Source organism: Tamandua tetradactyla, chromosome 1 (genome assembly GCF_023851605.1).
Source record: "Tamandua tetradactyla isolate mTamTet1 chromosome 1, mTamTet1.pri, whole genome shotgun sequence".
In the NCBI taxonomy this organism is placed as follows: domain Eukaryota; kingdom Metazoa; phylum Chordata; class Mammalia; order Pilosa; family Myrmecophagidae; genus Tamandua; species Tamandua tetradactyla.
Genome location: NC_135327.1, coordinates 50,192,870 through 50,220,694, shown reverse-complemented (window position 1 = coordinate 50,220,694; position 27,825 = coordinate 50,192,870). Strand labels below are relative to the sequence as shown.

The window sequence follows — 27,825 nt, the reverse complement described above, 5'->3', positions numbered from 1 at the left end:
TGTTCCTGATCTTAGGAAAGTTTTCAATTTTTCCCCATTGAGGATGATATTAGCTGTGGGTTTTTCATATATTCCCTCTATCATTTTAAGGAAGTTCCCTTGTATTCCTATCTTTTGAAGTGTTTTCAACAGGAAAGGATGTTGAATCTTGTCAAATGCCTTCTCTGCATCAATTGAGATGATCATGTGATTTTTTCTGCTTTGATTTGTTGATATGGTGTATTACATTAATTGATTTTCTTATGTTGAACCATCCTTGCATACCTGGGATGAATCCTACCTGGTCATGATGTATAATTCTTTTAATGTGTTGTTGGATACGATTTCCTAGAATTTTATTGAGGATTTTTGCATCTATATTCATTAGAAAGATTGGTCTGTAGTTTTCTTTTTTTGTAATATCTTTGCCTGGTTTTGGTATGAGGGTGATGTTGGCTTCATAGAATGAATTAGGTAGCTTTCCCTCCACTTCAATTTTTTTGAAGAGTTTGAGCAGGGTTGGTACTTATTCTTTCTGGAATGTTTGATAGAATTCACATGTGAAGCCGTCTGATCTGGACTTTTCTTTTTAGGAGCTTTTGAATGACTGATTCAATTTCTTTACTTGTGATTGGTTTGTTGAGGTTGCCTATTTCTTCTTGAGTCAAAGTTGGTTGTTCATGCCTTTCTAGGAACTTGTCCATTTCATCTACATTGTTGTATGTATTAGCATAAAGTTGTTCATAGTATCCTGTTATTACCTCCTTTATTTCTGTGAGGTCAGTGGTTATGTCTGCTCTTCCATTTCTGATCTTATTTATTTGCATCCTCTCTCTTCTTCTTTTCGTCAATCTTGCTAAGAGCCCATCAATCTTATTAATTTTCTCATAGAACCAACTTCTGGTCTTATTGATTTTCTCTATTGTTTTCATGTTCTCAATTTCATTTATTTCTGTTCTAATCTTTGTTATTTCTTTCCTTTTGCTTGTTTTGGGGTTAGTTTACTGTTCTTTCTCCAGTTCTTCCAAGTGGACAGTTAATTCCTGAATTTTTGCCCTTTCTTCTTTTTTGATATAGGCATTTAGGGCAATAAATTTCCCTCTTAGCACTGCCTTTGCTGCGTCCCATAGGTTTTGGTATGTTGTGTTTTCATTTTCATTCGCCTCGAGATATTTACTAATTTCTCTTGTAATCTCTTCCTTGACCCGCTGGCCGTTCAAGAGTGTGTTGTTGAGCCTCCACGTATTTGTGAATTTTCTGGCACTCTACCTATTATTGATTTCCAACTTTATTCCTTTATGATCTGAGAAAGTGTTGTGTATGATTTCAATCTTTTTAAATTTGTTGAGACTTGCTTTGTGACCCAGCATATGGTCTGTCTTTGAGAATGATCCATGAGCACTTGAGAAAAAGTTGTATCCTGCTGTTGTGGGATGTAATGTCCTATAAATGTCTGTTAAGTCTAGCTCATTTATAGTAATATTCAGATTCTCTATTTCTTTATTGATCCTCTGTCTAGATGTTCCATCCGTTGATGAGAGTGGTGAATTGAAGTCTCCAACTATTATGGTATATGTGTCTATTTCCCTTTTCAGTGTTTGCAGTGTATTCCTCACGTATTTTGGGGCATTCTGGTTCGGTGCGTAAATATTTATGATTGTTACATCTTCTTGTTTAATTGTTCCTTTTATTAGTAGATAGTGTCCTTCTTTGTCTCTTTTAACTGTTTTACATTTGAAGTCTAATTTGTTGGATATTAGTATAGCTACTCCTGCTCTTTTCTGGTTGTTATTTGCATGAAATATCTTTTCCCAACCTTTCACTTTCAACCTATGTTTATCTTTGGGTCTAAGATGTGTTTCCTGTAGACAGCATATAGAAGGATCCTGTTTTTTAATCCATTCTGCCAGTCTATGTCTTTTGATTGGGGAATTCATTCCATTAACATTTAGTATTATTACTGTTTGGATAATATTTTCCTATACCATTTTGCCTTTTGTATTATATATATCATATCTGACTTTCCTTCTTTCTACACTCTTCTCCATACCTCTCTCTTCTGTCTTTTCGTAGCTGACTCTCGTGCTCCCTTTAGTATTTCTTGCAGAGCTGGTCTCTTGGTCACAAATTCTCTCAATTACTTTTTGTCTATAAATGTTTTATTTTCTCCTTCATTTTTGAAGGACAATTTTGCTGGATATAGAAGTCTTGGTTGGCAGTTTTTCTCTTTTAGTAATTTAAATATATCATCCCACTGTCTTCTAGCTTCCATGGTTTCTCCTGAGAAACCTACACATAGTCTTATTGGGTTTCCCTTGTATGTGATGGATTGTTTTTCTCTTGCTGCTTTCAAGATCCTCTCTTTCTCTTTGACCTCTGACATTCTAACTAGTAAGTGTCTTGGAGAACGCCTATTTGGGTCTAATCTCTTTGGGGTGTGCTGCACTTCTTGGATCTGTAATTTTAGGTCTTTCATAAGAATTGGGAAATTTTCAGTGCTAATTTCTTCCATTAGTTTTTCTCCTCCTTTTCCCTTCTCTTCTCCTTCTGGGACACCCACAACACGTATATTTGTGCGGTTCATATTGTCCTTGAGTTCCCTGATACCCTGTTCAAATTTTTCCATTCTTTTCCCGATAGTTTCTGTTTCTTTTTGGAATTCAGATGTGCCATCCTCCAAATCGCTAATTCTATCTTCTGTCTCTTTAAATCTATCATTGTAGATATCCATTGTTTTTTCCATCTTTTCTACTTTATCCTTCACTTCCATAAGTTCTGTGATTTTTTTTTCCAGTTTTTCTATTTCTTCTTTTTGTTCAGTCCATGTCTTCTTCATGTCCTCCCTCAATTTATCGATTTCTTTTTTGAAGAGGTTTTCCATTTCTGTTCGTATATTCAGCATTAGTTGTCTCAGCTCCTGTATCTCATTTGAACTATTGGTTTGTTCCTTTGACTGGGCCATATTTTCAATTTTCTGAGCATGATCCGTTATCTTCTGCTGGCTTCTGGGCATGTAGTCAGATTTCCCTGGGTGTTGGACCCAACAGGTTGAAAGATTTTTCTGTGAAATCTCTGGGTTCTGTTTTTCTTATCCTGCCCAGTAGGTGGCGCTCGTGGCACATGTTTGTCCGCGGTTCCCACCAGTAAAAGGTGGTGTGGGTCCTTTAACTTTGGAAAACTCTCGCCTTGGGGGAGATTCGCCAGCCGAAGCAGCTTGAAAGAGTGCCAGCCTGCCCGGGGGTCCGAACGCGGGAGGGTCGCCGGCCACCGCAGCCCATGAGAGCGCCCGTCCAAATTTCCTAGTTGGCCCGGGGCGCCAAGCGTGGCGGGAGGGCACCAGCCGCCGCGGCCCGGGAGAGTGCACTGTTCCCAGCCGATCCGGGGAGTCACGTGTTTGGAAGGCACCCCCCCCCGGTCACCGTTCTCTGCGGCCTGGGGATTTCCGATCCAATTCTCTCAGTTGGTCCGGGGGGCCGCGCGTGGTGGGGGCTCCAGCCACCACGGCTTGAGGGGCCGCCTGCCCAATTGTCCCAGCTGGCCTGGGACGGAGGATGGGAGGGACTCCGGCCGCTTGCCGCCCCGCCCGGGAAAACCCGCGCCCCTCGGCGATCTCACCGGAGTGGGTTTTCTCAGCCAGTCAGCCGTTCCAGGATGGGGTACGCTGTCTTTTTTATCTCTGTCGTTGCTCTGGGAGCTGTACTGTATCGTTTCTACTCCCCTAGTAGCTGTTCTGGAGGAGGAACTAAGATCCGCGCATCTTACTAAGCCGCCATCTTCTCTGGAAGCGGGAAAAGATTTTTGAAAATTTGAACATACCATTTGAATCTTAATCACCTAGAGGCACAGTAACATAGATGCATTTTTTTATTCAGTCTTTTGGAAGGCTCAGATTAGGAATCATTGTGTGGAAATCGGTTTTAAACGTGGCTCTGTTTGTGAGTCGCAACAAGACTCCTCTCTCAATTCCACCTCCTCCAGCAGAAGGACAGATGAAGAGAAGTGGACGTCACTTCCACTCTCCCCACCATCACGTGTTACTTTTAAAACAGAGTAATGCCAATAGTATTCACCTCGTGCTTAACATTTTCAGCAGAAGAAAACCTCTGGACCGAAATACAATCTATTTTCAAGGGTGCTAGGAAAAAATATATTTCATCTCCGTAAACCTGGAGATTGTCTTCATAGGTGTTGCTGTGATTTTGCAATCCCAGTGACCACAGTGACTGCACTGTCAAAACCATGGCTTGTTTAGACAGAACGTCAAGTCCACAGTCGTGGATGTCCTGGGTCTTTCTACAGGACTATAGGAAGTATGCGGTATGGGAAAGCGGAGACTTCTTTACTTGTGTTCTTTATATAGATGTTATTTCAGAATAATTCTAATCCTGAACTTCGGAGAGTCGGAAGTTGGGCTTCTTACAACTCCCCACCTACCACCCCCCACATCCGTCCGGTTCATGGATAAGGTACTGTCAGTGTCAACAATTTCCTGAGGCTGTTTCAGAACCTGGAGACCTTCACCCCTCTCTCCTGGGCTTTTCAGTCTTCATTCTATCACTAAGTACTTGACTGTGTTAACTAGGAAGGATTTTACTTGATCTTTTCGGGAAAGTCATCTACAGAGTAGTTTGTGCCTAAGAGAGAGGGATGGGAAAGAGAGGTGGGGAGGAAGGAACATCACTGGTACTTCCATGAATCATTTGAAATTCTGCCACCAAATCCCCCATAAGATGAATGAGAATATCCCCCATTTTCACTTTTTTGGGCAAAGCTTTTTTCCCTTACCTTTATAAAGTCTGTGAGATTTGTTTCTGTTGTCTGTATTTGTAGGTCATTCAGTTTTAGGGGCAGTGTAGTATGCCGTTATGTGACTGTATCCTAATTTTTTTTTATTCTACCGTTGATTGGTCCAGTTTAGAGCTATTGTGAAGGGTGTTGCTGTGAACACTATATTCATACTTATGAGGAGGTTTAGTAAATGTGCAAGCATTTTTCCCAAAGTGGCTGCACCCACTTGCACTCCAATTGCAGTGTATGAGAATTCTACTTGTTCCACATTCTTGCCAACATTTGGTGCTTTTTCTTTTTCATTTAGGCCAATCTGGTGGGTTGGAGAATTTTTTTTATTTTATTCATTTATTTCTTTTCACCTCATTCTATATTAAGGCTTTGCTGTATTTGAACTAGAATAACTTGTTTCCAGGCAAAATACACCCATATTCTAATACATATCAAATAGTTCTTTTTGTAAGCTAATAAGTAATAAGTATCAGAAGGTAGCTAAGCTGTATGTACCAACTCAGACTGAATTCATCATTCAGTCTGAAAATGATGAATTGAAAAGCCTGATTTTCAGGCATGTCAGTCAAAACTCCTCATTTACTCCATTTTACACATGAAGTGGCTGAGCCATTAAGGGACCAGGGACCACCTGGGGATTATGGGCAGTTCTTCTGGAAGAGTCACAATTGTGGCGTTCACCCCTTCCTCTCAAGTGAGGCCCTCCATTGACTCTTTTAGTCTTCCCTTTGCTAAATAATTGTTGAATGTGTGCTGTGTGGCAGGACCTCCGCTGGGCCCCTGGGATTCAGTGGCAAACAAACTTATAATCTAATGATGTCCTCTTTCATTTTCAGGTTATGGTTTTCAGATCACAGCCTATTTCCTCAAGAGAGGGATACGCCTTCGCTGCATTGGGGGCTCACGGCACAGAGGTGAGAAACTCATTTCTTGGGTCATCAGGCATTTTACACAGTGAGTTCATCCCAGAGAAGGAATAAACATGAGGGAATGAAGACTCCTATGTGCATCATTGCTCTCATTTAACTGAAGTGCTAATTGAGAGTATTTCCAAACATTTTTTATTTCTTTTTCAACTCTCAACTGTGTTTACTGCCTGTCTGAGAACAGTGGCCTGAGCCCCACTGCACTTTGGCTTTCCTGATGGGTCTCAGCACTTTCGTTGCATCTCCAGTGACTCAGCGCACGCTTGAACGATGAGTCAGTTCACCAGCGTCTGTGTGCACCACGGGCACTGCGATGTGTGCGGGGCGAGTGTATGCACGTGGAGATGCTTTCCCAGCTCAGAGCTGCCAGAGCCTCCACAGGTGTGTGACAGGGCCAGCTTTCCCCCCTCATTTCCCCAAGTCAAGATGTTCTCCGAGGAAATGTCAGACATGCTCAGCCAGCAAAAATAAAGTCAGACACTAATGACTGCTCTCCAGGTGGATCTGAGAAAGAAAATTTTCTAGAAAGAAAATTTAGCTCAACTTCCTTAGATGAGTATTTAAGATATGAAATAGATTTTTTTAAAAATCTGTTTGCTCTTGGAAACTTTATGATTATCTATGCCTTATTAATTTTAAGTGTTGCTTTAATAGATTACTCTCACAATATGAGGCCTTCCGTCTCATTCAGTTCTGTTAGTAAAAGAAGTCAGTCTACATTTCATCCGTTAAAATACAGCCTGGCTACCTTCCTGATAGTCACTTCTGTTGCCCATATTTTTACTTTATTTAAATATTAAAATAATACAACTTCTAATTATGACTTAGACAAAGTAAAGGGGCACAGCTGGTACTTTATATAAATATATCTGGTAACCAAATGCTAAAAAATCTACCATTCTAGCTTTCTTATTTTTCAGAGAAAGAAACCGTGGTACAAATAGAAGGAATTAGTTGACATAACTGATAATTTTGAATTCTAACTCTGGTGCACTGTTGAACTGTTCTGTTTCATTTTTGTCATTTCATTTTTGAACAAATAATGAATTCTTTGGCTCAGTTTTCCTATCCTTAAAGTGAGAAGCAGATTCCTTACCATTTATGTTAATTAGATATTTAAAAAATTAATGAATAACTGTGAAGATAATTGGGTTGTTTTCTGGCTTCTCCAAGTTCATCCCTAGTCACCCAGCTAGATTACTAGCCACGTGGGATCAGAGTTTCCACATAGCCAGGCCCCCGCCTGAAATGGGGGCTCTCCACATGAGCAGCACTAGTGGGAGGTTAGATCAGACAGCGGAACAGGCCCTGATCTTGGGGGGCTTTGTCTGCTTGCACATAACGTGGTGGGCACTGGGGAGCCACGGTGGGATTTTGAGCAGGGTGAATGCAGCTGTTTTATTAGAACTGTTCGTCTGCTTGCACTGAATGGGATGAATTGGAAGAGGGCAAGAGTGACCGCCAAGAAGACAGCAGTGGCTCAGATGGGAGGAAGAAGAGTGCTGTTGCTGTGATATCAACTGCTTAGGCATTTTGTTTTAACCTAACCTAGCCCAGCAGTGTACAGCGTTAGCTGAGTTTAACTTGTGTGCCTGCATAATTGACACCTTCATGCGTGCTTCAGAGTACATCAGATTGAAATAGACTATTATCTCAAACAGCCGGCACCCTCACATTGTCATGCATTGCTGAAAATGTGCAATATATTTAAAAGACTTCATTTATCCGATCTGTAATATGTCTTATAAAAATGGGTCACATGTAAAACAGAAGTGTTAGGAAAATGACTATTTCTGTCATGAATATGATACGTGCACACTGTTAAAAAAAATTCAAGCAATGAAACCAAGTATAAAGAAAAAAAGAAGACTGCTCCCTCCTGCCCCCCCCCCCACCCATCCATCCACTCACCTGGGATATACACTATTAGCAGCAGCTCAGCCTCACTCCAGGTGTCACTGCAGGGCTGGGTTGGAGGCTGCAGGAGTGAACGGATGGATGAGTGGATGAGTGGACAGGTGAGAGGAGAGGCACAGATGGCATTTTGTGTGCCTTTGACTGAATGTTGGCAAGTCCAGTTCTGTGATTCATTCAGCCTTCCCCACCCAGAGATCAGTGGGTTTGTTTTAGGAAGTGTAATAATGAACAGATTAACGTAATTGTGAGGTAGTGTATCATCTTTAGTGTGGCACATTTATTTAAGCATTTCTTTAACAGGGAATCACTGATTCCTAACAGAAACTACTGTTTTCATAGGCTGATTCAGATGGGGAGTTTGCCCTCCAGTTTGGGAGACCTCTCTAAGACCAGTTGACCAGGGAAATGAGAACTAGTAAGAACTAGTAAGAATGTTGAGAAGTCATACTTTTAAATTTTATCTCATCTTCTTCTTCTTCCTCCTGTGAAAGTCGACCCGCTCATTAGAAAATGTTACTCCCAAATGTGAATTCTAAAGAGAACACAGCAAACTGACGGAGGGAGGGCTGCAAAGGCCCTGCCTGGGGTTTCATGAATTTATTATATTGGCTGGGGGACTTAGGTAGACCGATCTGCAGCCTCCTTAGCAGTCCCTAGAGCTTTGCACTTGCCCTGTCCTGTTGATGGCAAACACTGATGGTGTAGGGGCGGGGGCGGCGTAGAAGAGACATGCGTCTTATACATGTGTACATACTGCTGTAACTTCAGATAAAGAAACATAAAATCTGGGACCAAGAGTTTCTGCTGTTCATAGTGTTTTGATGCCTTTGGTAACTTGTCTTCCTTCATTTTGTGCAGGACTCCGTGTATTCCCTGACAGATTTGTGGTCTGTGTCAGTCAGCTTCCATTTAATCAGGATCTTTTGGCAAGTCAGAATGAAGAATTGGTATGTATGAAAAAATTCTACAAGTACGTCTACTTAAATGCTGAGCTGTTGTAAAAAAAGGAAAAAGAATGGTCTTATGTTGTTATCCAGCGGTTGAGCACGCAACCTATGTTTTAAGGGACTGAAAGTATCCTCCATATTTTTCATCATAAAACTGATTGATGGTTCCCCACCAAAGGACCCCTTACACGTTTAGTTTGCTCAGCAATATCTTTACCTTATCAATTTTAAATGAAGAAGCAACATACCACAAAAGTGGTGATGGTGCCTGTAATAGTATTTATATGAAATAAAGCAAATTCTTTAAATGAAATGAAGCAAAATCTACATGGTTCCACTGGAAGCTTTCACTGGGGTCATTGGCTTTTGAATTTTATTCCATGATGAATCACTGAGATTTTCATGAGAAGCAGTGCGTTTCCCCAGTGTATTACTTCATAACTGATAGGGTTCTCACACTCTCACTCTCGCTCTCTTCCTCTTTCTTAGTTGCTCCCTGTCTCTTCTGACTCTCTGTCTTTCTTTGCCTCTGTCTGTCTTCTGTGATAAGACTGGAGCTCCATCCAGGGCCTGTTTCTTTCATTGGAGTTCCTTATAAATTCAGACAAATAGAAATAGAAAACTCACTTGTGATGCTGCAGCTTAAAGCTTTTGTCTTTTAAACCTGACAGATACAACTTGATGGGTATCTTTACATGAGTGGGTGTCCTTGTGTGAGTGTGCGTGCGCATGTGTACACAGCCCTTACCTTAAATAATCCTTAAGCACACACTTTAAGGGTCTCTCTGAAGTCACAACCCAGCCCACCTGAACTTACCTCTGCTGACATTTGTGCAGTTTTTTACTTTATATTTTCAGGTGTATGACCTGAAAGTTTAACAGAGAAGAAAAAAAAAAAACCTGACCATGAAGTTTGACATGATTATTATGCTTCTGAAATAATTTATCAGAATATTGGATTACCTCTGATGTTTATTATTTTTAATCTTTATGAGATGTGAAATTTGGCCCACGTGATTGAGAACCAGCTTTTTATCTCATCTTAAATAAATGCACAGGAGAAGTGTTTAGAGGCTGTAAGGGTAAATAGAGACCCAGGAAAAGTAAAGAGCAGATAGCTTATATTTAAATTCAGACACCATTGTTTGGAGCAGAGTAGCTCTTCAAAAGAGCCAGGAAGACGCTTATGTCTTCCTCCTTATCCAACAGTAAAACTCTGAAGCATGTATATTAAATTAAATGAATGAAGCAAATTTGGTGAAAAGTATTTGTAGCTTAATTGTTCTTTGAGACATTTCCGGGATGTTGAGTTATCTTAGTAATTTAATAAATACTAAAGGACTGATGCTATTGGCATACAACTATAAATATCATATAGCTTAGCTGATTCTCAAAGCAAGAGTGAAATGGTTGTATGGTTTAAGAAAAACCATAATTAACTGTACCAAAAAGTATTATTGCTTTCAGATGGAATACAGAAGAAATTAGATCTTGTATCTGATTTGAAATATTAATACTTAATATCTTGCATTATTAAGGGAGAATTAAAACATTAGTCAATACAAATGAAATAGTATCCCCTTAAGGGCACTGGTATTTATACAGATGTAAGTTTTCTTTGGCTGCTGTGATTCAAATCATATAATCTGGAGGACTCTTAAATGTCATTCCGAAAAGTTGACCAGTCTGAGCCTTTACTTGAGCAAGTTGTTTCCATAGCTTGAAACTCTTCTGATATGTAGTGATTACACTCCATTGGAGCTCACCAGGTTAGCCTGGAAGAAAAAATACCATTTGCATCATGAGAATCATTCATTGTTTTGAGTGATTCTCTTTAGCTCTCCTCAGTCTGTCTTCATTGCCCTTTCCCTGCCTCTCACCACCCCTTCACACACACTGTTCCAACCACAAGTGAGTCAGACAAAACCCAGCAGTAGTCACCCTTCATCCCTGAAACTCAGGCTCTGTGCACCCCTTCTGCCTAGTGAGCACACCTGTCCACCTCCCCTCCCAGCTCTGCAGCCCACTGCTTCCTTAAGCTTGTCGACCTTAGAAGTGATAAAACATCAAGGTCAAGTAAGGGGCCCTCTCCTGCAACTTGCCCATCGAATTGCAGTCCTTCCATAGAAGTGCCCCAAAACTTGATCCTCATGGGGATTTGACCTCTGGAGACTCTTCCTGTCTTAGCTCTTTAAGGATCAATAAACACCCTTTCCTCCCTGAAATGCCTTTTACCAGAGAGAATTATACTTCAAATATTCAAAACGATACTGCCAGGCTCTTGTGAGTATTCCTTGAACTTCCCTACAGCTTTGAATTCTTTTATCAGTTTACACTGACATTCATCAAAGAGCAGGATCCATTCCCTTTTCCCTTGCTGATGATTCTCAGGGAACACCCAGGTGGACCAGCCTGGGGAGTTGGCTCCCTGGGTAGCAGCAGTGTTGGAGGTATTTCTTTGGCAATAAACTCCAGTGATTTTCCTGTAACTGCTCACTTAACTCACTCTGCCAGGGTCACAGAAGTGATGGGGTGTCGGGGGGAGGGAGTCCCTGGGCAGCAGCCTGTGTGCCTTATTAGTGTCATAGCCTGGAGTGTCATGGCTTCCTTTTCCTGCTCCCCCGCCCCCGTTTTGTATCCTCAGGGTCCATGTGACATTTATTAGGAAATCTGTGAGTGCTGGCTCAGGACTCCTCTGTCCAGAGACCCTCCCAGCCTATAGACAAGGAAGCCAGCATTTATAGGTGGTGCCACATAACTGTCCTTCCTGATCAGGCAGTAAAGGGGTACAATCTACCTTCCCTGGGGGGCAGATCAAGCATGGCCCACTGCACCAGGGAGGTCGGCTCCTTCTTCCAGTGTCTCTCATGTCCACTCGGGCAGTGATGCAGGGAGTAGCTCTGTTGCAAGAGCTGAGCACCAAATGCCCCTGTGCTGTGGATATGGGAACTGTGATGTGTACTTTGGGGAAGAAAGGGCATTATTATGAAGTGAGTCATTGTATTTTTCTTACTAGAGTTTCTCATAAGAAACCTCAAAGCCCCTGTAGTCTGTTTTTTACCTCCTACTAGAAATGTAGCTGGGAGTCTTTTTTCCTTCATCTCTTCCCTCCCTCCCTCCCTCCCCCACCCCAAAATATTTAAAAAAAAAAAAAAAAGTAAGTTTTTATTATACTCAGTTATATTCCCTTTCATATTTATAAACCCGAGGCCCCTCTGCAGAGACTGTTCTCTTTCTCAGATGGGAAACCTGGTACCTTGAGGAAATGTACTATTATGTATTCTTTCTGTTATTTCTTTATTGAAATTGTATGACTAAGCGTAGACTTCTGTACAGATCTGGGACATTTTGGGATCAACACAGGGCTTCCGTGTTGTGGTGGGTTGGTACCGCCACTCTGTCCAGTGCCCACAGACCCCTTCCACCCTTACCATCACATCGTAGCACACCGTGCTGAGTGCTCACCCTGTGCCAGGAACGCTGGCAGGCCTTGGGGAGGCTGAGAAACGGGGACCATGCCCTTTCCCTCAGGAAGCCTACTATGGCCTGGCAGGTCGAGGGCATTGAAGGGCCTCCTGGCGATGTCAGCAACGTAATTATTCCACACCTGTGTCCTTCCTGATTCAGTTGGATCCTTTCTGCCCATACAGAGGGACTGTCCCCATTTTTAGGCTGCCTGTCTGCGTCTCAAACCTAAACTGATGAGCCTTTTGGGGAACTGAAAAAGGACGTTTAGTGCCAGAGCTGTGTACAGATGGGCACATAGGTTCTGTTTGGGCTCCTTGCCTTGGGCGTCTGTGGTCGTCGCCGAGGGGAAAGGTGCCACTTGCTGGGGTCTACAGACCAGGCCAGGGTCCCCCCACCCCGCCCCCAACATCCTCTCAATCCAGGGATTACAGCGGCAGCCTGACAGAGAAGGAACATTTAAGCCTGTAATGAACACTGTCTTCAAGACAGTCTATTGCATAGTGTTAAAGAATTCTCCTTCTGGTTTTTGAACATAAAATAGAAAGGAAGGGTGCCTCCAGAAGCAGTAACTGCGCACGCAGGGGTTGCTCCTGGGCCTGCTCCCTGCCCCTGGGAGCCCTGTGCCCCTGCTTGGTCCCGGGAGGGGCAGTGTGCTCCAGAGCTCCTGTCCTGCACTCAGTTTCCATCAGAGAAAGCAGGTGAGAATGTAGCTAAGTAAAATCCCTAAAATAATTTTGCACAAAAAGATAACTTATAGGTTTAAAAATCGTGATGCCAAAAAAAAGAAAAATCGGGTATTTTATCTGAGAAAAGTTAAAAATAAATTATAAGGTAACATTTTAGAAAAAAATGAACTCCTGAAAAATTAGCTTCTGTACACTGATGACAGAATTATTTAGCTGTTATAAGGAAATTTCTGCATATGTATAAGTAGGGATTCAAGGAAAAAAAATACATTTTTTGGTGGGTTTTAAAAAGATTAAATTAAGTAGTGGATGATTTTTCAGGTTTCTCATGGTGTATTGTAGACTTCAAAAATCCATTCTTGTGATTTCTTTTTGAAGTTCTGAAACTGCTTATGTTGCGCATGAAGGCCCTTAAAGGAGATTCCATTAGCAAGTAAGGAAAGTTCCTTGCATGGGAGAGGCTGTTTCCTTATTTCACATTTCCCAGAGTTCTGAACCTAATTTTTTACTTAATAACTGATAAAGTCTTTTTTCTTATTACCAAAATTGTGCATGTGATGAGAAAAATACCTAGTAATATCTGTCTGCACAGATGATTACTTTCCCAAGTAAGTGTGGAAGAAAATTTAGAATCCACATATATATATAAAGAAAATGAAAATTGGCCACAACTTCCCACACAAATGACCTATTTACCATTTGGTGTGTCCTGCCGTGTTTCATGCTTGCCAACTGAAGTGTCCGTGTCTTTATTTTAAATAGGACCCCATTCATTTTTTATTTGTCTGTTTCTGTCCATTTTTCTATTGATGCCTTTGTGTTTCACAGACTCCTTACCATGTAAGAACCTCTTATATGGTAAATAAATCAACTCTTTGTGAGTTTATCGTTTATCTTTTGCTTGCATGTCATTGTCATATGGTAGGCTTTTATGTTCTCACATGTATGTTTTCCATAATGGTTTCTGCCTTCTTCAAAATTAAAGAACTAATCACTCATATTTTCTTCCGGTATTTTATGCCATTTATTTTAGTTTATGATGTGATCCTCCTTATTCTATGCATTGAGCAGAATCTAGCTGGTTGGGGACAGACATGTTTAATCTGCCACCACGAAAGGCCCTCACTGTCAGAATACACGGTACCATGATGTATCTTCAGGCACCATGTTCTCCTTTTGCCCCCTTAGTGGTGGGACTTCTGGATGCCTGCTGTTTCCCTGAGCCAGCTGCCCTCTCCTTTTCCAGCCAGCTGTGGCAGGGGCTCAGCGTCAGGACACGGTCACCAGAGTTAGGGCACAGATTAGGGCCACCCTCAGCAGGGCCCTGGCTGGGCAGTTTCCCCTGGTTGGGGTCAGGGATGCAGCTGACACCACCACCCACCTACACCTAAGGGGGGTGGTCCTGATGGAGATGCCCTGGAGGGGGTGGTCCTGATGGAGATGCTTGTGGTGGGGATGGAGATGTCCTTGGTTGGTTCCATCTGTTTTTCCATGCTGTGACAGAGATAAGAAAAAGTATCTCCCAAGTGAAATCATGTTTTAAAAGACTAGCCATGCTTTGCTTGTATGTTCCCTGAGGATTTTTCTCCTTTTCTAGTGATAAATTTTTCCCAGATGTTCAGCCAGTGGTATTTGTGAATGAGATGTACTCATTCTCCTGGCCCCCCAGGAGAACCACCCTGTACTGATAAAGTTGGAATGGGTTGTATGTGAGCCCTCTAAACTGCTGTGCTTTTCTCCTGTAATACAACTTTCCATGTGCTTTAATTTCCCTCTGACCACCATTTAGATTATAGATGTAATTAGGAAAAATGTGGCAGGGAATAAAACAAGGAGAAAAGGAATCAGATTTTGAAATGAAAAACTCTGGCTTTCCTACCTCCTCTTCTTTACTCACTGGATAACCTTTAACAAGCTTTTTGGCTTCTTGGACCCTCGTCCCCTTACCTGTAAAGCAGCGGTTGACAGCCATGCTTGCCGTACAAGCTTGCTAAGATTTCCTAAGGATCAAGTGAGAGAATGAGCATAAAAATATCTTGTTAACACTAAAGCACTTATGCAGTATTAATTGTCATCACCATATCATCATCTCCATTCTTCCCGGGAAAGAGCTCATTTAAATAGCATTAATACCAGATGAGCTTATTACTATACATTTTAACCCTCCCCACTTGAAATGAGAAAAATACCTAATTGTATCTGTCTGCACAGATGATTACTTTCCCAAGAAACTCAGAGCCCTGATGTTTTTCATTGGCTTCTACTTGCCAGCTCAGCTTCCTTTTGCTGCTATAAAAAATTGGAATACAAAAATGTTAATTGATAAACCCGCATGTAGCCAACTAGTTTAGTGGTAGGAAAGGGGTGTTGAGAGTCCGAACTTGTGACCTTCAGTGGGAGCTTGTTAACGAACACCTGCAGGAGGAGAAAGAAAATAATAGAGACCACCCAGCCAACCACTTTTTATTTCTGGGAGCTCCAGTGGACTCAAAGTGAGATGTGGCCTCAAGTACCAGGAGTTGGGGGACAGTGGGCATCTCAGACCAGAATTCACAAAGGTGCTATGGGCCTCAAGAGCCCCACACAGAGTTCGATGTGCCAGTAGACTCTGTTTGGAAGGTTCGTTAGTAAACAGATGATTTAGAACTTGTTACTCATTTTCCCACAGAAACAAGGTCATAAATGATGGTGATGTTCTCAGACTCGTCCACAAAAGCTGTTACTGTCATGGGATCCGAGTGTTGGAAAGAGGGGGCCTTGCTGACTGCATAGAGGGAAACGTCCGGAGCAATTCCTTCAGCATCTCTGGGCAAAGGGCCAGCTCTGAGCAGAATTTTGAAATGAAACAGAGCTGCCCGTGATGTCTTCTCACTGGCTTTTATGCCTCGTTTCTCACAATGACCAGTGCTTCTGCACCTCTTCTTGCCAGCCTCACTGGAGAGTATGGCTGGCTCCATGTTTGCCCACCTCCCTCCCCTCCCATCCCACCCAGGCACATGTGAGGCGTTAGGAAGAAGGTGTCTGGCTGTGAAGGGTGTCACGTCTCCTGTAGGTGGTAGCAGTTTTGAACTGATCTCCCCAGAGAAGATGTTTGTAACCAGGGAACCCCAGAGGTGGGCCACATCTGCTTGGGGTTTCACTTAAGTTCCTGTCTATTTTTTCACAGATATTTCCCTTCTTCTACTATTAAACTGGGGATTATTAATGTAGGATTTATGAGGGCCCTGAAATTTTCCCTGTGTTTTTCTGGTCAAAGTGAAATAGCCTCCCCCAAATTCTCAGACTTGCCAGTGAGATGCCCTGGTCCACAGCTCCAGCCTTCAGTGTCAGAGCTTTGTCACACTCATGTGGCACCAGAGAGTCAAGAGTGGGGACTAAGGTTCGTCTAATTTTTTTTTAGGCCTCTGAGGGTAGGTGAATGTAAACTGGAAAATCCCTGTGAAATGTGCACTTCCTGCAAAGTAACTTCCTTGATTTTTTTTTCACTTCACTGATTTTATTTGTAGGTTAACACCCTTTGCAGCTACTATTGGTACTTCTGTAGAGCTGCAAAAGATGGTTTCATAGTCATCACCTCAGAAGAAAAAGAAAAAATTTTTAAAAAAAATTATTTTAAAGAAAAAAACCTGAGTATTCGCGGCTCACCCGAGCAGCAGCGTCTTCAGCAAGGCCGTGCTGCCCTGTGCTGGTGTCTTGTCACAGGAAGGCGGAAGGCAGCAGAGGAGGGACGCCAGGTCACATGCGTGGGGACGAGGCTTGGCCATCACTGTGGGAACTGGGTGGTGACTTGCCTCAGTTTCTTCATCTTGGAAATGGGGAAGATGGTGAATGCCCCACGGGTGTCTGGTCAGGACACGCTCACCAGCGCTGGTCCTTGTGCCTCATCCTCCAAAGCATCACGGTCACGAACGATAGCTCTCATTGCCATCTCCCACTGACATGATCTCACTCCACTGTGGAGTTCCTAAGATGCCGCTTTCCCCTTCATTTGACCTCTGCTTCCGTTCCTCGGAGTCAGCGCACATGAACTCGTGTGCTTCTCTGCCCTCTTGTAATTTGTTTGTTACAAATCTACCCCCTCCCTTTTCATTTCCTTCACTTATTCAACAGATCACTTGAGAAGATATTAGAAGTGAAATTTGGAGAAACAAGATTTCCTCCTCCTTTTAAACCGCATGGCTTCTTCTGCATGGCCAGGTTGCATCATGGTCTAAAACAGTGGCCATTGGCTTATTTCATTTCTTTTGTATAACTGGCCCTGCCTCTCAGATCATGTCATTTTTCAGAAGGCTGATGCTTCTGAAAATCATTAGGCATTGCAGTAAAGTGAATTTTCTTTTTCCTTAGGTAGTTCCAGTTTTGTACCTTAACATATTATTTGCCCAACCACCAATAGACTGATAACATATTATACTTTTACTCTGCATTGAGTGTTTGCAAAGGGCTTTTATTGTTTGTCATAGGCTTTCACATACAATGACTTATTCAGTGCAACAAACTTGAGAAGAGATTGTATCAGTCTTGAACCTTTTAGTTTTCATGGGACAGGAAGACCAATTCCAACTGGCTTACCAAAAAAGGAAGGCTTTTGGCTCATGTGCTTAAAAAGCCCAGACTTCAGGTATGGCTTGATCAAAGACACAAATAATATCATTAAGACCCAGTTTGTCATCATCTTTTGGCTCTGCCTTCCCCTGCGTTGGCTTCATTCTCAGCCTACATATGGTGGTCCCAGCAGCTCCAAGTCCATGTCCTTCCAGGGAAAAGGAGAGCAGACCTCTTCCCAGGCCACTTGCAACTCATGCATCTCTATGAGCTCATAAATTCAGTAAGTTCAATAAGAGCCTGAGTTATTTGGGAGCCCTGCGTGGAGTGAAGGCCTTCTGAAATGAATGGGCATTGATGTTGTCTCCCGTCCTCTCCTCTCTTTTTTTGTTGTTTAATAGATGAGGAGACTGATGTTCAGGGAAGTTAAGTAGATTGTCCAAATCTCACAGCCAGAGAGTGATCAGGAGGGGCTTAGGGTTCAGATCCTGTCTTCGTTCTACTCTTCCATCTCTGACCATGAGGCCACTGGGCGTTGTAGAGGGAGCACTTCACCCAAAGGCCAGGTTTCACGTCTCCTTTCTGCCTCCAGCTATAGGTGTGGCCTTAGACACTTAGTCTTTCTGGGTCTCCTCCTGTCTGTCAAATAGAATAATACCTGCTGTGCTGAGTGCTCACTGAGGTACGGAGGAGAAGTGTCAGGGAAAGGGCTGGCAGCATCATAGAAGCTCTTTGGGGAGGCTCACCTTGTTACCTGACCCCACCCTCCCTGACCGCCACATCTAAAATACCACCCTGTGGCCCTCAGGGTGTTTGTTTCTCCTCATCACCACATCAGGACTCATGTTGATTTATTCTGTCTCCCCAGTGGGATGGAGGCTCCTCCACGACAGCGAGGATTTGTCTGTGGGCACATGGCCTTTTCCCCAAGTGTCTCATCAAATGCCTTACACGAAATTTCATCCATTGTTGCTTGAATGGATGAGTCTTCCTGACCCTGCTCAGTTTTCAGTTCTCTGTCTCTAGGGCAGAAGTTCATGAACCTTACCTGGCCTCAGAATGTAGGAAGCTTGCTCCCCTCAAATGCACATGCCCTGGCCCCACCCCCTTGAGGTCCAACTGCAGTAGAGTCTGGGGTGGGTCCAGAACCTTTAAACACAGCTCTGAGGTGATTTTGGTACCCGGGGTAACAAGACCACACTTTGCAAAACCTTGTCTGTACCATTTTGTAGTTGTTAATCTGTTGCTCTGCTGTGTTGACTGTTACGTATATCGACAGTTCTTGAGTCACCTGGGAACCTAAATATAAACCTTCTAGTGCTGCCCCAGACCTTGTGAAACAGAACTTCCTGGGAAGGGCCTGGGAATCTCTGTTTTTTATAAGCATTCTTGGTGGCTCTGGTGGAGCAGGTCTTCCCACTAGCCTTGGGAGGCCTGGTGGTTGCGACTTACAGGCTCAGCGAGAGGTAGAAACTCGGTAGCAGGTGTTTTCTCTCTCTTTTCAGGCCAACTTTTTCCTCTTCCCTCATGACTCCAATGCTGTTCTGTTCACAACTGGGGTTCAGCCAGCTATTGTGGAGTGAACTTGGTTTACCCGTTTTCCACCTGCCTTTGTGACTTGAACATCAGCCAGTATTTCCACCTACATTTTCAGACCAGCCTATTTTCTGATCAGACTCAAAATTCCGATCTTAATTGCCCAGGTTATCCTGGTAGGAGCTCTCTTAGCCCTCCTTTCTGTCCAGCAACTGAAAATGACTTTCCCGGGCTGGCCAAAGAGCAGTGGAGTAACATCACCCACCATTGTGCACCCTCACTCACCTGTTCCACTCTCCCCTTGGCTCTGTCCTGAGGGCACATGTGCTTTGACTGTCCTTGACTTTGGGGTACCCTCACTGGCCTCCACTCACTGAGCATCCCCTAGATGGACACAAAGGCCTGAACCCTTGCCCAGGGCCTGCCCCAGTTATTGGGGAGAGGGTCACCCCAAACTGGCCCCCTTTTGGGACCAGTGACCTCGCCCTACTTCTTTTCCTTTCTGCATAGGAACTATATATTCACACGCTTTATAGGCAGAACCTTTTAAAACAAAAACTGCAAAACTCAAATCCCAGAGTCCCCGTGGGGCGCTCACTCTGGACCTTGGATGCCAGCCAGTAGAGTCGCCTCTTTGGATGTGTTGGCTTTGTCGCCCTGCTCTGCAGAGGATTAAGGCCAGAATGACGGCAGGATCTGGAAAGGAGCACGTTCATCACCGTGAGCCGGGAGGTGTTTGCAGCTTTCTCCGTGCACACTGTCCACACTCAGTTTTGCCTCTGGAAAAGCAGATTGCATTTTGACGCCAGATGTGAAAAGTCATTAGTAATCAGCAGTACTCCCTTTGGGAAATCCTGTTCCCTCATGATAGCTGCTTCTATAGGAATACTTGTTTGGGGGCTGGGGTTAGGGGGCCCCCCGGAGGCTCAGATTTAGTGACCAAGGGGCATAAACTGACCTTAGAAGTGTAAGAAGAGATCTTTAATGAGAACTAACAGTTCAAGGGCTAGAGGAATCGAATCTTTTTTTTCCCTCCTGCCCACCCAGTCTTCATACAAATGTAAATATGCCTCCTCCAACAAATTGCCAAATGTGGTTTTAATTTGTCAACAGGAGACCCTGCCTTCCCTTTTTCTTTTTTTTTTTTCTTTCATTTTTTTTTCTTTCTTTTTGAAAACGAAGTCACAGTTTTTGTACTTTTTGAGCAGGGCATTTCCTTCTGCTGTACTGTCACTTCTTCTGTTGTCCTTTTTTTTCCAAGGACATTTCTCTCCTTCTTTGTTTTGATGTCAGGAGAATTTGTAATGAGAGCCCATTCCTTGTTTTTGAAATAAGTTTGTGAAGCTCCCATAGAAATACATAGTGCCCTTTAAACTGAATTTTAAAATAAATAAGTTAATAAAGGCAGTGATTGCATCCCCACGATGTGAAGCCAGTGTCACTGTCATCCTACTTCATGAGGCCTCCACAGTATCCATTGTTGTTATTTATGACCCTGTCTGCCTTCCATTGTGGATTTCTTCCAGCCTTAGGGAATTCACATCATTCCTAATAGCAAAAGGCTTTCTGGTTCCCACAGAGTTGTTCAAAGCCTGACTCATGCTCCTTATGTTAATTGTTCAGCTCTGAAAATACAGCACTTACAGGGTGTGGCTGTAAGGGGAAAATCAACCGTACTTACAGGGCATGTTTGGAAGTGTTTCACACATAAATCTCCATCCACGCCCCCACCCCTTTCTCTGCCCACCCCTCTCCCTAATTTAATTTTTAAGCTGTAGCTCCATTTGGTCAACTAGTAGGTCTTAGAAAACAAGAGAGAGCGAGGCACCACAATACAGTATAGTCCAATAAAACCTATACTATTTCTGTTCACCAACTCTTCCAGCTGGCTTGGGCTCACACTGGTTGTGATTCTGAGCGACATTGGTCTGAGCCTGAAACCAAAGGCACAGTTAGAGGAGCTGGAAGCTGGGACTCATAGTCAGGGCAGTAACTGGGCAAAGGTCCTGTCCCCAGCCTGTGGGATCCCTGCTTATGACCACCCTCTCCCAGGCCTCTTGGGCAGCCTTGGTTGATTCCGGTGTAATTCTAAACCAAGGACTTACTGAGAATTTACCAAGACCATTGCAACATTTTACCAAAACCCTTGCAACATTTTACCAAAATTTGATGGGAAAAGAAAATGCAAAAAAGTTAACTCCTTGCCTGGATTATCTGCTTGCTAACACAAAGGAAAAGATGCCAAAAGCACGAAATGGGTCACCGTTGCTGAAGGTTGGGAGGTTTCTACATTTTCTAATTACTTCCTTATGAAGCTTCCATGGGAACATATAAGGATAGATAGACATTATCTAAGAATTCAAGAAAACCATGGAAGTACTGTTAGTTTAAGGAAAAAAAAAACTCCTGATTCTCTAATAGCCAAGAATCACACATTCCAGTTTTCAGAATATCAGTATTAACAGTTTTAACTCTTGGGTGGACTACGGTGGCTCCGCAGGTAGAGTTCTCGCCTGCCATGTCAGAGACCTGGGTTCGATTCCCAGTGCCTGCCCATGCCAAAAAAAAAAAGCATTTTAACTCTTGATGTAGTCATGAGTATCACACAAGCCATATTGTGTATTATTGTAAATAGAGAAAATTGGGAGAATTCTTTGGAAAATAAGGATATAGACCACTGTACCACCAAGTCTCTGTGGAAGCAAAAAGCTTATAAACAGGCTGCCGCCTGGCATAGAAATATCAAATCTGGGCCAAGAGAGTCTCACGTGGTTTGTTATCAGCATCCTTTACATTACAGTATTGTTTGTGGCACATATTTGTGTATGAAATGTTTTTGCTGGAAGTCCAGAAGAAGTGACAACCTACCAAAAAGCTCTAGATTTAAAAAAAAAAAAAAAAGTGGGAATAGACTCACTACTAAGTTGTTTTATCTAGTCCTTACAAAAATGAATCTGTTCATTGGGGCATTCAAAGTATAACTGCTTTTTCTCACGTTCAGCTAATGGATTTCTCATTGAACCTTTGCTGTCTTTTGGAGTTAACAGAAAGACCTCGCCATGGAATGTCTGATTATTTTGCTGAGTGTGCAGAGAGCCCACTTCCCCCCAGTGCAAAGCGGAAAAGAAATGCACTGAAAGAAATGTAAGTGTAACATGTTTTCCTTCTCATTTTTCACAGTCTCCATATATGGTTAGATAATATGAAGTCTAGAATTAAGCAAGACTCCCAGACCCTAATCAAAAAAATCCCCCCTGGCGCTGTCCCTACCCTGAGTCACATACTTGCTGCCCCCTCCCCACCCGTCCTGACTCTCTCCTGCTTTCTTCCTGTGCAATGAGATCGAGCCCTTGCCTCACAGGTGTGCTGCAAGGGGTAATTAATAATGAGCTCTTTGAAGATGAAAAGCACCTGTTGGTAGAGTGGTTCCTATAACTTTCAGAGTGACTAGAGATGATCTAAAAAATACAGTCCTTTCCGAATATGATTATTCCAGCCCTCGTGTAATTGTCATAATCCTCGTGCCCCTGAAAGCAACCATAAGAACATGAAAATGCCTTTGTTTCCAGGCAAAAGCTTAGCCAAAATACTTCAACTTAAGTATTTTGCATTAGGTAATTTAAAAAGATGGCTTGCCATTCACAAGCCTGCAGATACATGCTGAAGTCAAGGTCTTTAGTTTCTAAATTCTCCACATGTAGCTTCCACTCTGCCCCTAGAAGTTAATCTCTCATGCATCTCTCCTATGATTGTACTTTCTTTCCTTTTGTGCTATCTGGAGTTCCTTCCAGGATATCTCAGGTTCTGTTCCTTTAGCCTTCTCCCAGATGGTTGATGAACAACCAGCTAAGTGGTGATTACATTTGAGTAATACCTTGAAATGGCCTGAGAGAAGTTCCAGAAGATTATTCTTTATTCATAAATATAAATTGTGCATGTGTATGCTTTGGATGTATTTGAGCATCTACTCATAGAAAAAAAAGTCAATATATCAAATATAGGCAATATTGACCCATAACATCTGAAATGGTATTCTCTGTCTTAGTTAAAATGTGAACTCCATTGATAACCCCATTGATAACCCAGTGATTGATAAATAAAATGTATCCTAGTGTATTAGAAAATGTAGAGGTTATTGTTGATCCTGCCTGCATTTAAACATATACTTAGGGAACTTTTCCAGATTTGGACGAGGTGGGGGTAGGGTAAGGAAATAGAAAATGGCCCTTTTTTTCAGGAGTAGGAAATGAATTTGAAGGAAACCATTCTGTTACAACTTAACAAAATATAAAATGTTTTTTGTTTTAGAGTGAAAAGAACAGAAACAAAAAAGCAGCGTGAGCAAATCACAGACCAGCAGGGATGTTGTGGGAACATCTGGTGACTCAGTGATTGCAGAGATAGCAAGCAGGAGGGATGATGGCAGCACTTCATCCAGTCCCTCATTGAAATCCGTGGGGCAAGTGCAGGATTACATAAAGACAGCCACTGGGGGCTTCATGTTCAAAAGCTGGAAAATGTTAATCAGGCCCAGCCAGAAGGTACTAGCAGCCAGCAAAAACCTCATCTTGGGGAGCGGTTAAAGACGGAGCTTCTAGGTGGGAGCCATGTCTGGAGCTGTGAGTCAGCATCACCAGCTCCAAAACCAAGTCCATGAGTGGCCACACCGCAACAAAAACCCTGGAACTGGGACTCTGCAGAAGACTTCGACCACCATACTCTTGGAAGTAATCAGTTAGTCCCAAGAGAAACAGTAATGGGGGAAAAAAGCAAAGCTGCCAGGGTTTGACTGACTTTAGAGCTGTCAGATCCGGGGTTACTTTTGAAACAAGATTTGGCAAAAACAAACAAACAAAAACCCACGTCTAATGAAGAGTTGCATGTTTTGGAAAATCTCTCTTATAGACAGCGGATAAAAGAAAATAACCCAGGGCAGGCACAAGAGACCAGCTCAGCCACAAATGCTGAAAGAGTATCTGCAATGCCTCGATCCACTCACTGAGAAGTGTAGAGCAGACATTCAGGGCAGCCCAACTGAGAAAAGAAAGAAATGCAAAAGAGACCACTGACACTAAAGAGGATTGCGAAGTCATGGTTAAGGATACAGCAGCATGACCTGCGAACAGAGAGCCGCGTGAAAAGAATTAGAATGATTTTTTAAGTAGAGATGTGTCTATATTAGGACTAGCTTTCAGAGCAGTCACTGCTGGTGGCTGGCTGTATGCTTGTTCTAACACATTGCTACTTTCTTGTCCTGCTTTATAACTGTCTTCAGAAAGTTATCTTAATGGTTGTAGAAAGAGCTGTTGACCTTATTGGTGGTTCCCCGCCCCCACCTCATTTGCATGACGTAGCCAACCAGCTGCCTCCTTGGCACTGTGCAGATCTGCAGTGGCTCATGGAAAGACAGTGCCATGGTGCTGCAGCCCAATTCTGGGGCTACACCCTGCTCTCCTGCCCCTTAGCCAGAAGATGTGATTCTGGTGCATGTGCAAGTTTAAGAACCCCTGGACTGTTTGGAAACTCTAGTGTTTCATTGCCTCCAGCTCATCAGCTGGGGCCCTCGTGTGTGTGTACCTCTGCACTCTCAGACTTCATCAAACTTCTAAAACACCTGGGGTTTGGCATGAGTCACTCTGTTCCCAGGTTCTAGAGCAAGGTGGCCTCAAAACCCTGGGGGCTGTCACATAATCCAAGAATTGCCAGAAGTTTGTGGATAATTGGGTCCAGCATTAAGGGAAGAAAAGGAGGGACTGGGTCCATGTCCTTGGTTGTAGATCAGGCATAATATCCCCGTCCCTGCCCTTGCCCCACCACCATCAAGGTTTTGGTAAGATTCAGAATTGTCCAGATCCCAAGTTTCTCACTTGTAAGATTCAAAGGCTGTTTAAATTTCAAACAGGAGATTTCAATTTGCAGTGTCGCCCACTCATATCTCCAGTAGGCTTGCTAAAGTGTCATGTAGTGAATCATAGAATGACTTATTCTGGATGGACCATTACTTAAGACTTTCTTAACCTAAGTTCATCCTAAAATAGGGAACTATTTTCAAAGACCACCCATCAACTGTATATTCCTTTCTGCTCAATAGTGGGTGGTCCTTTGAAGAAGTACCTTCACTAGTAATAAGGGAAATCACATATATTCCTTAAAGTTTTAGAGTTAACAGAATTTAACCCTCAAAAAAAAAAAGCCCAACAAAATAGAATATGGAAACAGGCACAGTATAGGTTCATGCTTGAAACTAATTAGTAGTTTCTTCCAATCTGTTCTGTCCAGCCCTCATCATGTTTCCCTTCCCCATGTACTGTAGGGTGAGACTCATTAGAAACATTGCACCATTTTGGACCATGAAACTCAGTCATGGTCACCAAGCCTGGCCATGGATGTAGGTGCTGTTACATAGATATTCCAGACTCTGCCTGGAATCCTCTCCCCTTCATGCAGTGGGGTTGGAAACTTCCAGAAAAAGTGGTGGAGCATCAATTTCTGGGACCCATCATGGACCCCCTCATTAGGTGTGCTGACCACTGAAGACCACAGTGTGTCATCAGATCTTAGAAACAACTCTTAGTACAGTTGAAACAGGGAGGGTACAGATGATAACCCAGGGGATAGTCTGAGAAACATTAAGCTCCCTAGAAGATTCTAAAATCAAAAAGATGTCCACATCAGAATGATAGCTACTGCCTGCCCCAGAACTCAGAGGAGGAATTTTAATGGGAACCACCAGAGAAAGTTTTTATTGATAAGGAAGAGTAAAAGGGAAGAATGATCAGCATCTTTCTGTTGTTTCGTTACTTGAGCCTGAGGTTAAAGCCAATACTTGTACTTTGTATGGTTTTCTTTCAAGAAAGTCTTGGCTTTAGAGCTTTGGTATATTTGGGGAAATAACAATCCTGTTATCTAGGAGGGGAAATGGCCATTTTGGTTGTGAGATGTGGGATTGTAAACAAGGGATGGACTAGAGAGCAGCTTTCAGCTATCCTTCGGTGGCATGTGTTTGAGGAATTTCACCTTTTAAGATTCTCCTTCCACATGTCTGAAACAGCCATGGGTCTTTTGTTTATCGAGTGGTTGTATGATTTTTTTGATATTTGGAAGTACAAAGAGGAAAGCGGATGTCAATTTTTTTCTTGCTTTTTTGGGTGGGAATTTGAAGGGTTCTCTCCTGTTGAGAATAGCATGTGTTTTGATACTCTTAGTAATCTTAATAATTCAGCATCTGAAAATCTGAGACCCTGTCATTACTCTTGGCCAAAAAAATGAGGTTTTCCAGCCTTTACTTAATGCCCCCAATTAAATTTATATTCAAGCCCCTGTGACTCTGATGCCTTGAGATGCTGATCTGATTTGATGCAACACTGAGCTCCCTGACTTTCTCTATGTCATGGTTTCTAACTTACATGTGCTTTCACATTACTTTTAAATAGATCAGTGGTGTTTTTTTTTTTTAAATATCCATAAACAAGAAATGTCTGGAAACAATCTGTGAGATTTTTCTTACGTATTTTATTTTCTTTGCCACTGGAGCTTAACTGTCATCCAGGTATGTCTATAAATTGTCAAATGCAGTGGAGCAAACATTTGGTGGAAGAAGTAGGAGTAAGTGTACAGTGTCTTGTTCATTTATTTTAATACTAAAGAGATGGTGAAATTATTTCACTTTATAAAAGACAAGAGTCACAAAACCCTTTGCATTTTGTTTTGTAAAGAATATAACTTCTCTCTGAATGAAGTGTCTCGAGATTTATCTTGGCCGACAATGGAATCATAGTCACATTGTTTGCTTTTGGTGTCAAATTTGTATCTTAGCATAGATGGTTGTGCAAATTAGTGGCCTTTGATTGCAGGAAAAGCTTGGTGAGTGCAGAGCACATAAAGAGAAGGAAGTCTCTGTGTCCAAGAGAAGAGCTTGGTATCCCAGCGTCGTAACTCCCAATTTCTTTGAATGCCTTCTTGGTAGGGCCCATGGTGATATTTCCACGACATTTCCTTTTGAGGTTAAAAACTGGCTTTCCTAGGAGCCCTAAATTTCTCTATTCAGCATGCTTTGACTTGAATATGGAAATCATTTTACTTTCTTTTCCCTTAGGAAATTTCCATGCTCAGTTTGTCAAGACAAGAGAATTCATTCCTTGTTGCTGAAATACTGATGAATTGAAACACGTTGAAGCAAGTAAAAAATCAGAATTAGGCTGATTTATTTTAAACTGTTTTCCTTAATACAAAATGAATTTAGCACTGTAAAATAAAGTTAGTTCAGGTAATTGCTAAGTACAGAAGCCTGACCATATCTATTATGGGATGTTACTATTTAAGGACATAATTAAATTCGCAGAAATCTGCAGAACTCCCTCTAATATTTTATTTATGTACAAGACAAGGAACAAATACACGTCTTCATAGCTGAATAGAGGATCTTGAATGAATGAAATTATCTTTAATTGTCTGGGACCACTCAGTTCTGACCTGAATTTAATCACATTCAAACATAAAATTCATTATGCAGCCTACTAGCACCATGTGTTACCTTTTAATTGCTGTCATAGTTACTTATTGGAAATCTTGATTTTTTGCTTAAACAAAAATCAATAAAGTCATACATCTGACCTACAAGGATCTGAGCCAGCTGACTGAAGGTGTGAATTTGACAGGTCCCTAGAATAACAAAACAGTCATTGTGGTGATTATCAGGAGAGTGTTTTTTATCCTCTTCCTGTTTGCCTTATCTTCTCATTTTATAAAAAAAACTCTTTAAATAGTTTAAATACTTGCACATACCTAGGGCATGAAATATTATATAATGGAAATGAAGCTGTTTCATGGATAAAAAACCAAAATTGTTTTTAAGAATTAGTGTGTATTACTTTTGTTCTTGGAAACAGGTGAATTAACCCCAAGGAATATACATCCCAAAAGCCCACTTCTGAGGATGCTATTTAAAATTATGTTCTGTGTTATGTTAGGAAAGTTTCTCTCCTTCAAGCAGTTCTGAGGTTTTGTGTACTATGCTAAAAT

General features: G+C 42.3%; 1 protein-coding gene across 1 annotated transcript in view; it reads left to right on the top strand.

The window, feature by feature from the left end:
- Positions 1–26,538, top strand: part of SLX4IP (SLX4 interacting protein) — a 209,085-nt gene extending 182,547 nt beyond the window's left edge. The window contains 6 exon segments of the mRNA XM_077115241.1: positions 5,616–5,693; positions 8,481–8,569; positions 21,845–21,948; positions 23,113–23,133; positions 23,135–23,283; positions 23,286–26,538. Of these exon segments, the coding sequence (XP_076971356.1) occupies positions 5,616–5,693; positions 8,481–8,569; positions 21,845–21,948; positions 23,113–23,133; positions 23,135–23,283; positions 23,286–23,806 (962 nt within the window). The 3' untranslated portion in view covers positions 23,807–26,538.
- The last annotated feature ends 1,287 nt before the right edge of the window (positions 26,539–27,825 follow it).